General features: G+C 35.1%; 1 protein-coding gene and 1 pseudogene across 4 annotated transcripts; both read right to left on the bottom strand.

Annotated features, from left to right (window-relative positions):
• Positions 1 to 623: 623 nt before the first annotated feature.
• On the bottom strand, positions 624 to 2597 carry LOC149577094 (glutathione S-transferase L3-like; annotated as a pseudogene).
• A 3505-nt stretch (positions 2598 to 6102) lies between these two features.
• LOC149577093 (glutathione S-transferase L3-like) lies at positions 6103 to 14569 on the bottom strand. Of its 4 annotated transcripts, none has more exons than XM_089822139.1 (11): positions 14434 to 14569; positions 11253 to 11297; positions 11093 to 11158; positions 10904 to 10964; positions 10702 to 10785; positions 10151 to 10249; positions 7303 to 7414; positions 7089 to 7165; positions 6875 to 6982; positions 6640 to 6717; positions 6103 to 6502 (listed from the first exon to the last, which is right to left on the bottom strand). In XM_089822139.1, the coding sequence occupies exons 2-11, from the start codon at positions 11261 to 11263 to the stop codon at positions 6494 to 6496; spliced, it is 705 nt and encodes a 234-aa protein (XP_089678265.1). In that variant the 5' UTR covers positions 11264 to 11297; positions 14434 to 14569; the 3' UTR covers positions 6103 to 6493. The 4 variants fall into 4 exon arrangements, with proteins under 4 accessions (XP_089678265.1, XP_089678253.1, XP_089678244.1 ...); XM_089822127.1 differs by having other exon boundaries at positions 6219 to 6502; positions 6615 to 6717; XM_089822118.1 differs by lacking the exon at positions 6103 to 6502 and having other exon boundaries at positions 6534 to 6717.
• Between the last annotated feature and the right edge of the window lie 592 nt (positions 14570 to 15161).

Here is a 15161-nt window from a genome sequence, read left to right as displayed (position 1 = left end):
CTCCGAAGTGATGGTGAACTTTCTTTCCTTGCAGGAGCTTGAGGATGATAGTTGGCAACTGGCCACTATTGTTAATTAGACTCTTCTCTTTTGTACCTCTCTTGAGTTCATTAGGTTTACTTACATTCCTTGTGAATGGAAAAAAGTTGCTGATTGTTTAGCCAAATGAACTTTTGGTCATGCTCTGGGCTAGAATATTATGGATAGGGGGTAACTTCCCCTTGAGTTGTTACAAGAATTTGATGAACTTGTTGCTTAGGACAAAGCTCCTTGTTAAGCTCTCCTTGTTGTAATCCTTTTTGTCTTAATAAATTTTTACCCCTCTTTTTCCAAAAGAATCACAATAAATTTTTACCCCTCTTTTTGTTTTCCCTTCCTATATATTTATAAGTAAATTCCATAAAAGAAACTATTTGAGTAGTAGAATTCTAAAGAACGATCTAGCTTTACATCCAATCTGAGTTCAATTGCATACAACAATCTAATCAGCCTACTTAAAGATGAAAACGATCAATACCATATTTTCTAACGAACATATTTTGATTTCTTAGGTATAGAGAAGACAGACGATAGAAAAAGCATGTATAATGCATACAAAATACATTGTCATCATAGATGAGAATTCACTTGTAATTTTCAACAACTTGCTCTCGATTAGGTCTTGTTTTTACATATGCATCGATTTTTTGCACTTCCTACAATCAAATTAGCATATTATGACATAAAATTTTGTGAGAAAAATTGCGTGTGTTGTGATTTTCTTTTGACTATATAGTACACCGTTTTCAAAATTCTAACACAATTCATCTTAAAGCTAGAAATCAAGAAAGTAGAATTTATACTTGCCTGAATCCATTGCAATAGTTTCGGCCTCCCAGTTGTGAAGTCATAGTTCTCAAGTCTAGAAAATGAAAAATAATGTTTTTCAAAAAATGAAGCATATGCAAGGTCAACCTGCAAAATATTTTAGGCAGCATCTCCCTGTTATCAAGGCATTAAACACCAAAGGATAAAAAATCAAAAGTCATGTACAAATAACTGTGCAGGCTCAAATGGCTTATATTGTTGAATTCACCCAAGAAGAATGACCTGCCATCAAACTTCTTCAATGCATTTTCTAGATAATCCAAACTATGGGCTGCCATGATTGAGATTACCAAAAAATAAAGTCAATTCATCATGATCTGTCCAAGGTTAGAAATTTTGAGGCTTTTTGTTTTTCAAGAAACCTTGGATATCTTGAATGGATAGTTTAAACATCACACACTAAGGCTTGATTCCTCAGCTAAAAGTATAAATAGTCAAAATTAATTTATTTTTCCAGGTATAATTTCTTCCTTAATGTTTGATATTTAAGAATGACTTTAATTGAAGTTATCTATGTTTCAAGAAACATTATGCATACCAAGTGCTTCTGACACCTCAGATTCTGACTTAGCATAGGTAGTGCACCCTACTTTTGCAAAAGAGTATGTATAATCCAGTAGCTCATTGGAAGCCTCCTCTTTTGCCATATCATGTGTCATTGTAATAGATTTAGCTATTTAAACAATATAGACATTAAAAGAAAAATATACAATTTTATAAATTGCTTATCAAAGTAGTTAAGTCCAAGGTCTACCCCTTCCTCTGCTTCCTAACAAGTAAAACACTTTTTTTATCACTAGTATTAACAAGCTAGAAAAGCACAAATAGTTTGATATGGTGATGCAACATATTAAATGTAATAATCATATACCAATAACAATAAAGGAAAGTTAAGGAAGTCCATATGAATGATCAAAAATAAAATGTCTTCACTAGTTTCAGTAATTTGACTATTGTTAGATCATTAAAAAACACCAACTACATAGCCATTTTGAAATGCTTAAATGGATTGTGACATGAAACATCAGTAAAGGAATAAATTATCAATTTAAAGGCATTATATACTGTGGGAATGAGTTTAGGCCCTCCAAAATTGTTCTCCAAATATTCTAGTAGGTCCAAACTCTCTCCTGTGACTTTTCCATTGTCTTCAAGAGAAGGAACCTAAGAGAATAAGTATATATAGACATCTTATAATTTTCTTTTTTGCATGTAGCATTCCTACACAAACTGACAACCAATATTTGTGGATTGCTCTAACCTCTTATTTAAAGAGTTGCACATAAATTGGATACCTTGTTAGGAGGGTAAACCTTCTCCTTGTACCATGTCTATCTTTTAGATCTATTGGAACTATTTGAACATAAGTGAGACCCTACATTGTATTTTACTTATTGTTAATGACAAGGCAATCTTCATAGGGACTAAAAATATCCACCTTATATAAAACCATGCGGATAGAATCAAGAGAAGTCAAATGAAAAGTAAACCACTTTGTAGTTTCTAGCAGCCCAAACACGTTGAGCAAAGGGGCGGGTCAAGCTAATGTACAATCTGCAAAACCTAATTAATTTTACTAGAAGCAAACTAAATTGTAAACAAAAATACTATTCCAATAGAATTGATCAAACATATAAAGATTGATCATACCTTGTGGTTCCATCAAACAATGGGGGAGGCTTAGATTTAGAATTCAAAACAAGGGGGAATGAATCTCTGCAATGCAATTTAGATCATAAGTATTGAATGAGCATCTGCACATAGTAAACTCTGGACATTATCAAAATGAAAGTTTTTATAAGTAGGAAATTACTGGTAAACTATATTTCCTACAAACACAAACCCCAAACTCTTAATTTGCCTCTATGAAAATCAGAACACGATCTTCTAATTTTTTGAGGTCACTCGTGACGTTGCACATTATCAAGATACATTGTTCAACTGAATCAAATGACATATTGAAGCTTTCAGTTATTTCAATTATTTTATTTTTTAACTAAATAGAAGTTGTCAATGAGTCTTTGGTCTATTGGTGAAGTTGAATACATTAGAATGAGTCTATTATAGACTAGGTGCAAAGCCTTAGTACAAAGGCTCTGACATCTTAAGGGATGAGGTTGGGATCATGCTTCAAGTAGATTTTGGTGGAATAAATACCCCCAGCCCTTGGCTCTAGGCTAAAAAGGTTCTTGGAACCTTTAAAAATTGACACTTTATCACAACCCTTTTGATACTACCAATATTCACTACCATAAATTTATTTCATTCTAGAAGATAGTGTACTACAAAAAGAATCATTTAGGAACATTATGCATGACAAGGTCAAATTTTCTAAATTTCAATAAGAAAATGCAAACAAAAAGAAGTCAAAATGTATTGATTTCCATAAAGTAGAAATGAAAGATAGAATGACAATAACTTGACACATACAAGTATGCATTTGAGAAATATAAACACCTTCACAATTAAAACCATGATGAAGAATAAGCATTAGTGATGACTTTGATTCTAGTTGAAAAATTAATAATGTTGACTATTTTATAAAAATGATACCAACGTGATATTGCTGAAACTATAATGTAGAATAAAATTTAGAGCATTTCAATTTGTATCCATCTCATAGTGTTATGAGACATTTCAACTTTCCCTCCAAGCTCCCTTATGACTTTAAGCTTTCCTTAAAAGCTCCCTTATTTTGGGCTATAGTACGACTTGGATGACATTAAGAAGGATAATCTTTTAGGTGTCAAACTAAAATTGTATTTAGTTGCATCGCTTAAGTAGTCTTATGATTGTAGATAGCATAGTTGAGAATGCTTGAGGCATAAATGTATTTTGTAATTGTCGGTACATCCTCTTGAAGGTCTAATAAGTCCTTCAAAGTCTCCGAAGGGTAGTGGAACCTTTATAAGCAAGGAAGGAATTAATGGCTTGAGGGAATTATCCTTCTCTTTTTTTAAAGTTTTATAACATTTTTTTATCTAGATCAAAATGTAAGTTTGCTTCCATTGTCATCCATTTCATTTTTTAATAATTCTTGTTATGATCATCCATATGCACATGTCCACACTTATCATCATATTAGTCATGATAAGAATGTTTAATGTTATAATCTAAAATAATTTCAAAACTACAATTGGATAGAAAGACATGATAAATAATTAGTGCAATATCAATGCAAATAAGGAGTCACATTAGTATTTGATATTAAAGTAGTCAAAACTAGGGGATTGGCCCTTCTAGAAATTAGTGGCAGTTTGAATAACAAACTACTAGTATTTAAAACACATTACCATGCCACCCTTAACCCTAACAATAAAAAACAAACATAAACCCCAAAACCTCAGTAGTAAAATTCTTTATGATCATAGCCATACTAGTACCAATAGTAATATAAAATTTACCAAATAACCAAAGTTACGAAAGTAGTTAGGCCAATCAAACCTACTTAACATATATAGTCTTAAAAGTATAGAGTAAAAGGCCATGCAAGGCCTGTAAAAAGTATCAAAGATGACACACCCCAGCATAGCATAGCAAGAAAAAAAAACTAACAACAACAAAAAGGCTAATTTTTAGCCTTCTCTTTTCCCTTCCTAGCCAACAACACATTTGCCCAATCTTCAATGAGGAACCCATAAAGCAACTTGGAGTCTTTTGTGCCAAGGTCCATCTTCTTTCTCTTGCAGTAGCAATTGAAGGGTAGTGACACAACATGGATCACTTTGACTGCAAATTTTGAAAGGGTGCTAAATCTCACATCCAAAGCTAAGAACCTCGCCTTAAGCTCATTAAGCTCTTTGTTGGTATCCACCATATTCTTTGCCAACATCCAACAAACAACACAATTCCCCATGGGGGGTCCTTTTCCTTAACCTGCAACATAAGGGGCTTAGATAAACACTTCTCTTTTTCTTTTTCTTTTTTATCATTCTTCCCAGGGGGAGGAGGCAATCCCTGGCTGAAGTTACAAGGTTGCATGGAAAAACTAGTAGAAATATGGGATGGGTCCTTACTCACAACCTCCTTTATTTTTTGACGTCCTCCTTAAGAATCCAAAGTCTCCTCTTCAATGTCAATCTCCCTCTCTCATCCCCTTGCTTAAGATTCCTCACAGCCTTACCATTTTCTCCAAAGCCTAACACGACTCCCTCCATATTCAAGTACCTATCCGCCTTTGGCTTCTATCTAGTGAGTTTTAGCTAGCTTGCCTGACCTTCTACGGCCTGCCCTAGTTTCCTCCTCAAAATCACTAAAGGTCGACTAAGGAATCATATTAGTTTTTGGGAATGAGTATTGCATTTCTTCTAGTGTTGTTTGTGTGGTTATGTACTCAAGCTTTGTAATTTGTTTCTTTCACCTTATCAATTAGAGTATAAAAGGAAGTAGTATTTTGATTTTTTGTCGTGAAATATTCATAAGAATGTAGAATCACATGACATAATGGCATACACCTTTTAATGGTGTAGATTAGTTCAACAAATATTATTTGATGCAATTTTAAAAAGGTGATTAATGGCCACACCCAAAACATCAATGAAATTTACTCTCAATTCTATTCTTTTGAAATAGAAAAAAAGTGAGAAGATAGATTAAAACTAATTGATCTTGAAAGTAAAATTAAAAAATAATATAAAATATTCCTAATATTTTTTAATCTATTTTTTATTTTTTCATTTGGCTCTAGCTTTCATAGCCATGTAGATGAAAAATATAGAAAATGGAGAACAATTTATATTACTTCAAACCTTAACAAGAGATAGAATTTGATTTGAATATGACAAAGATTTATACCTCAGTTCATAAGGATATGTGTCTAAATAGCAATGAAGTTTAAGGAAATCTGACATAATATATTATAAAATCTAAACAACCAGACTTTAAAAATGATGATCTATTTTATTCATATTCAGATCAAGTTAAATTTATAAAGAGCAGCTCAAAATTTTTGATTTTGGAAATATATGATCATCCTCGTCTTTTTTAGCATGAAAAGTTGAAATGAAAACAACTAATCTATATAAGAATTTTATTTATTTATGAAATTGTGTATAATTTCAATTTTTTAAGCATGAAAAGTTGAAATGAAAACAACTAATCAATATAAGAATTATATTTACGAAATTGAGTATAATTTTTATAGTCCTTTTAAATATTTGGAAGAACTTCTCAACACGAGCCAATCAGTACATATTGGTGAATGAGGATTTAATATAATCATCAAACCTGTCAAGGTAAATAAAAAATCTCATTGTTTGTCTTGTATAGAGTTTTTTTAAGCGAGGTATACAATGGGATGAGCAGAAAAAGAGTGTAAAAGAGGTTACATAGTGGACCAACCGGATTAAACATTGTAGAGAGAATGATGTAACGAGTAATTCATTGATATATTATAGTTTGATCTTTACAGAGTGATAAGAATGGTCTGACAAACTGATTCAAACATGAACTTACAAGGGTTAAAATAATGCATGAAACACTCCTAATTAAAGGAATTATAGTATTCTTATGATTTCCCTAGCTATTTATTCATAAGTTCGTTCTATTAAAGCAACTAACTGGGTAGTAGAATTCTAAGGTGCAATCCAGCTCTCCATCTAATTTGAGCTCATTTGCATACAACAATCTAATTAGCCTGCAGAAAAATGAAAACAATCAGCAGCATGTTTTCTAATAAACCTAATTTAATTTCTCAGGTATAGAGAAGACAAGCAATATAGAAAGCATGTATCATGCATGCTAAATACATTTTAGTAATCACAGACGAGATACCGTAATTCGCCTGTATTTTTCCACAACTTGCTCTGGATCAGGGCTTGTTATTGCATATGCATCAATTTTTTGTACTTCCTACAGTTAAAACAGCACGTTATGACACAAACTAAAATTCTTGCCAGAAAAATTGCATATGTTTTGATTTGCTTTTGATTACATGGTACGCTATTTTCAGTATCCTAACACAATTCATCATACAGCCAGAAATGGAGAAAGTAGAATTTATATTTGCCTGAATCCATTGCAACAGTTTTGGCCTGCCAGTTGTGATGTCATAGTTCTTAAGTTTGGAATATGCAAAATAAAGTCTTTCAACAAAAGGAGCATATGCAAGGTCAACCTGCAAATATTTAAGGCAGCATCTCCCTGTTATCAAACCAATAGATACAAAAGAATAAAGGATCAAAGGTGATGTACAAATAACTCTGCAGGCTCAAATGGCTTACATTACTAAATTCGCCCAAGAAGAAAGGTCCATCATCAAACTTCTCCAAAGCATTTTCCAGATAATCAAGAGTGGGGGCTGCCATGGTTCAGATGGCCAAATAAAGAGTTCATTCATCATGATCCATCCAAGGTTGGAAATCTTGAGTTTATCTGTTTTTCAAGAAACGTTGGATATCTTGAGGTTATCTAGATTTCAAGAAAAAATCAGCTTACCAAGTGCTTCTGGCACCTCAGATTCTGGCTTTGTTAAGGCAGTAAACCCTGTTTTTGTAAAAGAGTCTGTATACTTCAGTAGTTCATTGGCAGCCTCCTTCTTCTCTGTATCCTGTGTAGTTCTATTGAATTTAGCTATTGAAATATCCCCGACAGGATTATTGCTTCTTAGACACCAAAATACTAAAACTTCAATGATTAGGCATTTCGTCAAACAGTTAGCACCCAAGGTTGTTTAACGAACTAGTTACAAACTGATGTCAAGTTCTATTCTTGTAATCAGAGTTGTACTAATACACTATGAGATTTGTCATGAATGGAGTAATTCCTCACATAATTCACCAAGACATTTCAAATGCAAAATATAATCATACCTTCAATGTTCAGGGAGAAATTCCTATTACAATCAAATGTTTCATTGCTTAACCATGATTCAATAATGGACCTGGACCGTAGCATCATTGTACCTTGCTCCAGAATTTAGCAATGGTTGACATTTCTCAAGCTGCGTTGTCAACTCATTTACCTTATTGCAATATCATTTGAAAACTCTCATAGCCAGTATTGTTTGTGGTATTACATGATACCATATCACATCAACCACTGAGCTTATTCCCAGTCAAGAACAGCATATCTGAATGTTGATCTCGAACTCCTCCTTCCACTGCATCTGCCAAGTTCTCAATCAGATGAAGCAGGAGTTGATTCAAAGTCGTCACAGACTGGACGGAATGGTTGCCGTCTCTCCTTTAGTGCAATCTGCCGCAGGAAGATCGGAATACGGATTTCCTCCAGCTATTCAATGGATTATTGTCTCTATTGCCTGGTCAACTTATTTCGTGGTGTGGTTGGAACTCGACTAAATCCATTCAAATCGCTACTTACTGCCATTTATATTATTCATGTCCCCTGGTTTGCGGTAATACTGAGTCGGAATTCGGGAAGCAGATCCTATTAATGTTTCGACCCGTATCTAGTTTTAAAAGCTCCAAATATGCGATAGCGCATTCGATTATGGTGATAGCGCAAACTATATATTGTCCTCTGCCCCACGTATCCCTCTGCGGATTTATCTAACTTTGGGATGGGTGCTGATGTCGGAATTGGTCCCGCAAATTTCCGCTAAAACGGCTTCTACTCAATTCGGTTCCACCCCATCTCATCTTAAATGGTGTTGCCTTATAAGATGATATTTGTGATAGCCTACGGCTCCAGACCCGAATCCATCAGTATTGAAGCGGAGGCAAGACGCGATGTGTGATTAGTATGCAGAGCGCTTGTCTAATAACGCATGTAGAAATGCGTCTTCTGCCTTCGGTTGTTTGCCGTGGATGGGTTCTGAGCTAGAAAATATGCTCGTTCAAACCGCATAACCTGTGTCTGGCCGGACTGGAGTGCTGGCGGTTACGCCATCCTTGACCGGAAATCTACTTGTTCACAGTTGGATTCCTGTGTGCTCATATATACTTTTGCATGCGGCAGATTTTGTCTCATGATTCGTGGCAATACCAATAATGAAACTTGCCCTAGGAGAATCTCAAAAGTTGACAATTAAATTGATGACGCATTCGATCTGCTAGCCTTGTGCAAATTATTTCCGACTTCTATCCAACAGCTCCTAATTAAATCCGAGTCGATTCCCTCGGTTCAGACTTCGTCCTTAATATACGGAAACGCTGGCTGGGAGGATTGTCTAGTAAACTTTCCTTCTTTCCTGTTTTGTCCAATACTGCAACTGATCTTGTGAACCTTGTGAGTTGATTATATCTTCGAATCTCAATACCCAAAGTGATCCTCAAGACTCAATCCTCCAAATTTGGCCTTAAGCCACAAATAATCACCCTGATGAAATGACTGACTATCACCTCCAATCTGCAATAATTCAGATGATATTTCACACCCTCAAAATTGCGCACCTATTGAGAGTTATCGTTCTCAATGGCCAACTGTGACAATTGCGAAAACCCTAGGTTCCACAATGCACCTGTGATTGAATCACAATCTGAAACCAAAAGGAATATAAACAACTGCTTGATTCGAATGGAGCCCCGGGGTGCCTATTTATTCTCTTCTCTCCATCATCTCCAGAGACTTCTACAACACTTTTGATCTTATCTCTTAAGTGACTTTATTAAATATTTTATAGTCCAAGTCACTTTATTAAATTAATTAAATATAAAGTTATCTTTTAATATTAATTTATTTGATAACTTTATAAGTAATTAACTTAATATCATTTATTTATTTAATTAAAATGATGAATTAGTCGTCCTCATAAAATATTCATTATTTTGGACAACCAAGTTAATCAAATTAATTAAATCGAACTGTCACCAAAAATTGGGGACATGACAGCTATTTAAACAACATATCCATTAAAAGTAAAGATATAAATTTAAAAATTGTTTAACAAAGTAGTTAAGCCAGTAGTGTCACTGACTCACTTGCATGAACAAGCCAGAAAAGCATAGATATTTTGATATGGTGATGTAACTTATTAAATGTAATAATCTTGTAACAGTAATGATATGGTGGCCTTCTATGGTCTGTTGTTTCTTGTTGTTTTGCTTCATCCTCAGGACTTAAAGTTGGTTTATTTTGTTAACTGTTAGATTTCAGACACTCGTTAAAACCTGTTTTACTTAATCAAAAACAGTAACGCTAAAAGAAAGATAAGCAGTCTATATGAATGATAAGAAATAAAGTGTCTTCATCTTGTTTCAGTAATATGACTATTGTTAGGTCATTAAGAAAACACCAACTACATAGCCATTTTGAAATGCTTATATGGATTGTGAAATGAAACATCAGTAAAGGCAAAAATAATCAGTTTAAAGGCATGATATACCGTGGGAATGAGTTTAGGCCCTCCAAAATTGTTCTCCAGATATTCCAGCAGATCCAAACTCTCTCCTGTGACTTTGCCGTTGTGTTCAAGCGAGGGGACCTGAAAAATAGGTATATATAGGCATCTTATAATTAGTATTTTTTGCATCTAGCCTTCCTAGATAATCTGACAACCAATATGTGCCGATTGCTCTAAATATATTTGTATCATCTTATTCAAACCCAAGCAGCTTCTTACTCCAACTATGCAAACAAAAAAGCCAAACCTGGGCTGCTTCCATTAATCTACTGATAAGAGATTTTAAGTTCCCCCTGGGCGCTAGGTTTCTAGATGAAACGCTAAGATTAATTTCCATATTAGTAAACTAATAATTGATGGAATTCGCAACCTTTGCCAAGAAATTTGTTGCATATTTCTTATAGATTTTCCCGCCTCCATTCCTAAAGTAAACTGATATTTCATCCAAAAAAGGTTATGCAGAGCATATTATAGTTCGGAAAGCCATTTCCGCCCGAAAGAATTGAGAAGAATTTTTTTAAAGAATTGCACACCTTGTTAGGTGGGTAAACCTTTTCCTTGTACCACGTTGGTCTGTCCTGTAGATCTATTGCAACTATCTGAATATCACTCAGACCCTGCATTTTATTTTACTAAAGGGTTAGTTATCTTTTACAGTTTATACCATTAACGATCTTTATCTTAAATAATATCAGGCACGTTCAAACGAGATAAGCCAGATTAAAGGCAACTCACCTTGTAATTTCTGGCAGCCCAAACACGCTGAGCATAGGGACAGGCCAGATTGATGTACAGTCTAAAAAACCCCAATTTCATAAGAAACAAAACATATCAGGGCATATCAAAGTTAAAGAGAGATGGATTCCAGTATAATTTATCAAACAATTTAAGAGCAATAGGAGAAGAAATGAAAGGAAATCATACCTTGTGGTTCCATCAAACAATGGAGGAGGTTCTGAGAGAGAATTAAGAACAGGTGGAATTTCGTCGCTGCAGTGAGGGTTCCAATCACGATTAATTTATTGTTATCAGGAAATAAAATGTGGGGTTTTGAATAAACAGAGTGTGTCTTGTTCATACTCACACTGCTCCCATACTGTGGTTTTAAATTGCAGTGCTAATATATTTCCTGCAAACAAATCATCAACTATTTATTTGGCTCCTGCTGCACATCAAGTAAAATTATGTTGGTAAACAGATTTGTCACAGAAGAATTGCCCAACGGAGTGTGTGTGGCAAACCGTTCACAACAGTTGGATAGGCCCTTGGTATGCGGCCTTCCTCTGCGTTTAGAGGGGCAGCTCCCTCGTATGATATAATTTTGAAGCTTTTCAAATAGATATAAAATTAAAATTGAAAGGGGAGAAAGCTCATGATGACGAATGCACCACACGACTTCAAGGCTTTTCCAAACTACTAAATTAAAACCGCTAATAACAACAATCAAGATCTACGCTTGAAAACTATTACTAGCACAATGTTGATCCACAGATTCATAAACATCTACACCATACCATGAGAATGCTCACTACAAAGAGAATCAACATTCTAAACAATTTAGATTTAGAATCAGAGAACTCAAATTGCATGTTCCTTTACTTTCTTGCACCAAGAATTGAAGAGGAATTTCTAATTATAAAGACAAATTTGTACATACTTTCCAAATATCATCTTCTAATCAAAATTTCTGCATAGTGTTCCCTTCTTCTAAAGCCAAAAAGTCCCCCCCCTTTTTACAAAACCAATAGGTGTCCTTATATAGATATAGAGGTTAATAACTACCTCTTCGTGGTTAATAACCACCTCTAAAATACGCAATTTTGCAAGGTTAATTAACCTCAAGAAAATTAACCTCACATAACAATGACCGTTGATTGAAATGTATAGCTTGGAACATGTCTTCAGATGGTCGAATCACTGACTTGTTGTGTTACTTGTTAAGACTCTTCTTCATGATCATCGCCTCCATCTTTGATTGATCTGCAAAATAGAGTGTTTGCAGCAAAAGGACATTGGTTCTGGGAACAACCTTTTGTTGCTCAAAATTGTGCTCGGGCTGCCATCTAATCATGTTGTGGGCGAGGGGGGCCAGCCATCCTAATATAGTCTCCAAAGCCTCCTTCCAATCTGCTGCCAGATGCGCATCATATATTATGGTTGTCAAATTCTTTGCATAAGACTTGAGTCTTGATCTCAATGCCATTTTCACACTCATTGGTAACATCTGATACAGGTCATCTCTTGCATCATGGCCAACCAAGTGTGGAAACCACAACTTCTCCACTAGGATGATCACATTTGCATAGTGCAAAGCCAGAGCAGCTCCACCGAGGGTCGATGCTGGTGCATGAACCAATTTGAATTTGGAACCAAATTGCAAACTTCTATGTTGCCGCTGCTTGTTGTTAATGGGACCCGAATGCACTAGAGGTGAAAGGGCACCATTGTTCCGAGGACCAGGATAAATAGGACCAGAATGGAGCTGTGATTGTAATGGCCCGCTGGGCGGCAAAATGTGAGAATCAGGGGACAAACCATTTACTGGTCTTGAGGCTGTAATGGAGGAGTCATGATTTCTATACTCAACCCTATTCTCGACATGCGATTTTCGATGCTTTGGCGAAAAACTACCATTCAAACTCAAGCATTCTTTGAACAACCTACCAGGGCTAGAGCTCCAATTTGATGTACAATGACATAACTTGGACGTCTGCCACATCCAGAGATTGAACCAGCTTCCACATGAAAGGGAAAACTGATGTGCAAGTCTCTATCAGAGAATACTTCTGAATCGACTTCTTCCAGTAGTGACATCCACGCAACCTCCAAATCTTTCTAAGCAGGCAGAGCAGGATGACAACATAACGCTCCCTCCAAATCTTGGCCTAGTGCTTCTATTTGATAGCTGAGCGAATTAGCCACACCAAGGTCTAGTCGGATGCTATAACTCTCAACAATTGAAATGGCTCCACCAGAGTCCCCGCACTATCATCTACCCCATTTTAACATCACTCACTTCCTCATCTTCGTGCGGGATCAAACCCATCAACTACCAAGGGAAATGATATTAACAATTCGCATTATAATATCTCATTTGCTGAAGGTCGTGCGGCCCGACTTGGGAGGAGGGCGGAATGCATTCAAAACTTTGGCATCGTATCACTGCTTGCTCATCATGATAACCACAGGTTCAGACTAATTCTAATAAATCTGAATCATGAGTTGACAATGCGTTGAATGGGGTGGCGCACTGTTATTGTGTCTTTAACAATATTTGTAGCCTGGATCTCATGGCACATAGTTAATTCAAATTAAGACATCTCGCACTGCACATGTAAGCAAAATGTTCACCATTGTAACCGAGTCAGCCGCTACATCTTCCCATCACATTTGATAAAAAGAGAGCCAAGGCCTCTTTGGCATGTCCATTTTCTCTAAACATTCACTGGTTGGTGGACCAAGATCTTCTCTGAGAGTTTGCAATTTTTTAATTAACTCATCTGAACACTAATTGAAAAGTCAGATCCATCTGCATATTGATGGAGAGCTTGTAGATTCGAATCAGCAGACAACTTGGTGAAATGCCCACTTGGCTCCATTCTTTGAAATCTCGTCCTCTGCAACTCCTTGGGTGTAAAGAAGCTTTTCTTCATCTTCTATCTGGCTACTGCATTATTAACAATGTTGCATGTATCACCTTACCAGGTTAATAACTACCTTATAGAGGTTAATGAAAACGTATTCTTGGTAGCTCTCATTAACCTTTTGAGAGGTTAGGTTAGAAAAAACGTGTTTTCGAATGCTATCATTAACCTATAGGAGAGGTTAAGAAAAATGTACTTTTAGTGGTTAACATTAACCTTTCACTTGGAGGTTAAGAAAAACGTATTTTTGGTGGGTAACATTAACCTTTTATTTGGAGGTTAAGAAAAACACGTTTTTGATGGTTAACATTAACCTTTTAAGAAGTTAAAGGTTAAGAAATACGTGTTTAGGCAGCAATCATTAACCTTTTATATCTGGAGGCTCAGAAGTTGGATTTTAAAAATTTCAAATGCTGCGCGGAGCTGGGAACGAGCCGGAGACGTGGAGGCTTAAAGACTCACAAATTTCACAAATAGAATAATCCATTTAAGGCTTAAAACCAGGCAAGTTTTAAAAATTAACAACGACTTATAAAATTGAAAGAATTTTATAACCGGGCAACAAATTAAAACACAGTTTTCTACTTATCAAAATTTAAACATTCCGCAAATTATACTTACCGTACTAGTAGAAACTGCGAGACTGGGCGCTATAGAATTGTAGTGTTCTCAATGCTGATGGAGTAAGGGCAGGCACCTGCAAGTTTTGATAAGATGATGGAAAACCATAAATTAAAAATATCTATCATAAATGTCCACAGTTGCTGGCGTCACTAATGACGTGAAACAACAAATATATAATACATTCCCAAATTGTTGATTATTCTTTTATTTTTGATGAATAGTGACCTTTTCTTGTATTCTTTGATTTTGACCTTAACGATCATTATATAATTTCTTAGTTTCTATCCATAGGGCGAGGATAAAGAATGAATGAAAGAATTTAATAATGTTGATCAGGTAACAATAGAAGTTAGCACACACCCTTACAAAAGAGCAAGATAAATATATCAAGCTGTAATCTCTCAATTTCTGCATAGATTTTGAGAATCAATTTTGCAATTTTATTGCCCTCTTTTCTCATTCCTCTTTTGGTACCCACTATTTGGCATCTCAACTCATGAGAGTCACTTCTAAACTAGATTATAATCATTTTTGCTCCTCATTTAATATTTGCTCTTATATACGCTTTTCCCTCATGATTTGTTGTGAGATTAAATTCCTTGATATTTAATATCTAGAACTTCTATCAACACGGGGTGCAATGATTATTATCATAGATTTTTTTAAGTTAATGAATATATATATATATATATATATATATATATATATATATATATATATATATA

Source organism: Cupressus sempervirens, chromosome 1, assembly GCF_028749045.1.
Source record: "Cupressus sempervirens isolate cs-2001-9-10 chromosome 1, ASM2874904v1, whole genome shotgun sequence".
NCBI classification, from domain to species: Eukaryota; Viridiplantae; Streptophyta; class Pinopsida; order Cupressales; family Cupressaceae; genus Cupressus; species Cupressus sempervirens.
The sequence above is the reverse complement of the archived record's forward strand: the minus strand, read 5'-3'. Positions and strand labels throughout refer to the sequence as shown.

What these genes read in the sequence shown, in the direction of transcription:
- LOC149577093 (XM_089822127.1), bottom strand. An exon ending in TTGTTTGATGGAACCACAAG is followed by an intron (nt 10,965 to 11,092) that starts GTATGATTTCCT and finishes GGGGTTTTTTAG; the next exon opens with ACTGTACATCAATCTGGCCT. An exon ending in AACTGTTGCAATGGATTCAG is followed by an intron (nt 6,718 to 6,874) that starts GCAAATATAAAT and finishes TTTTAACTGTAG; the next exon opens with GAAGTACAAAAAATTGATGC.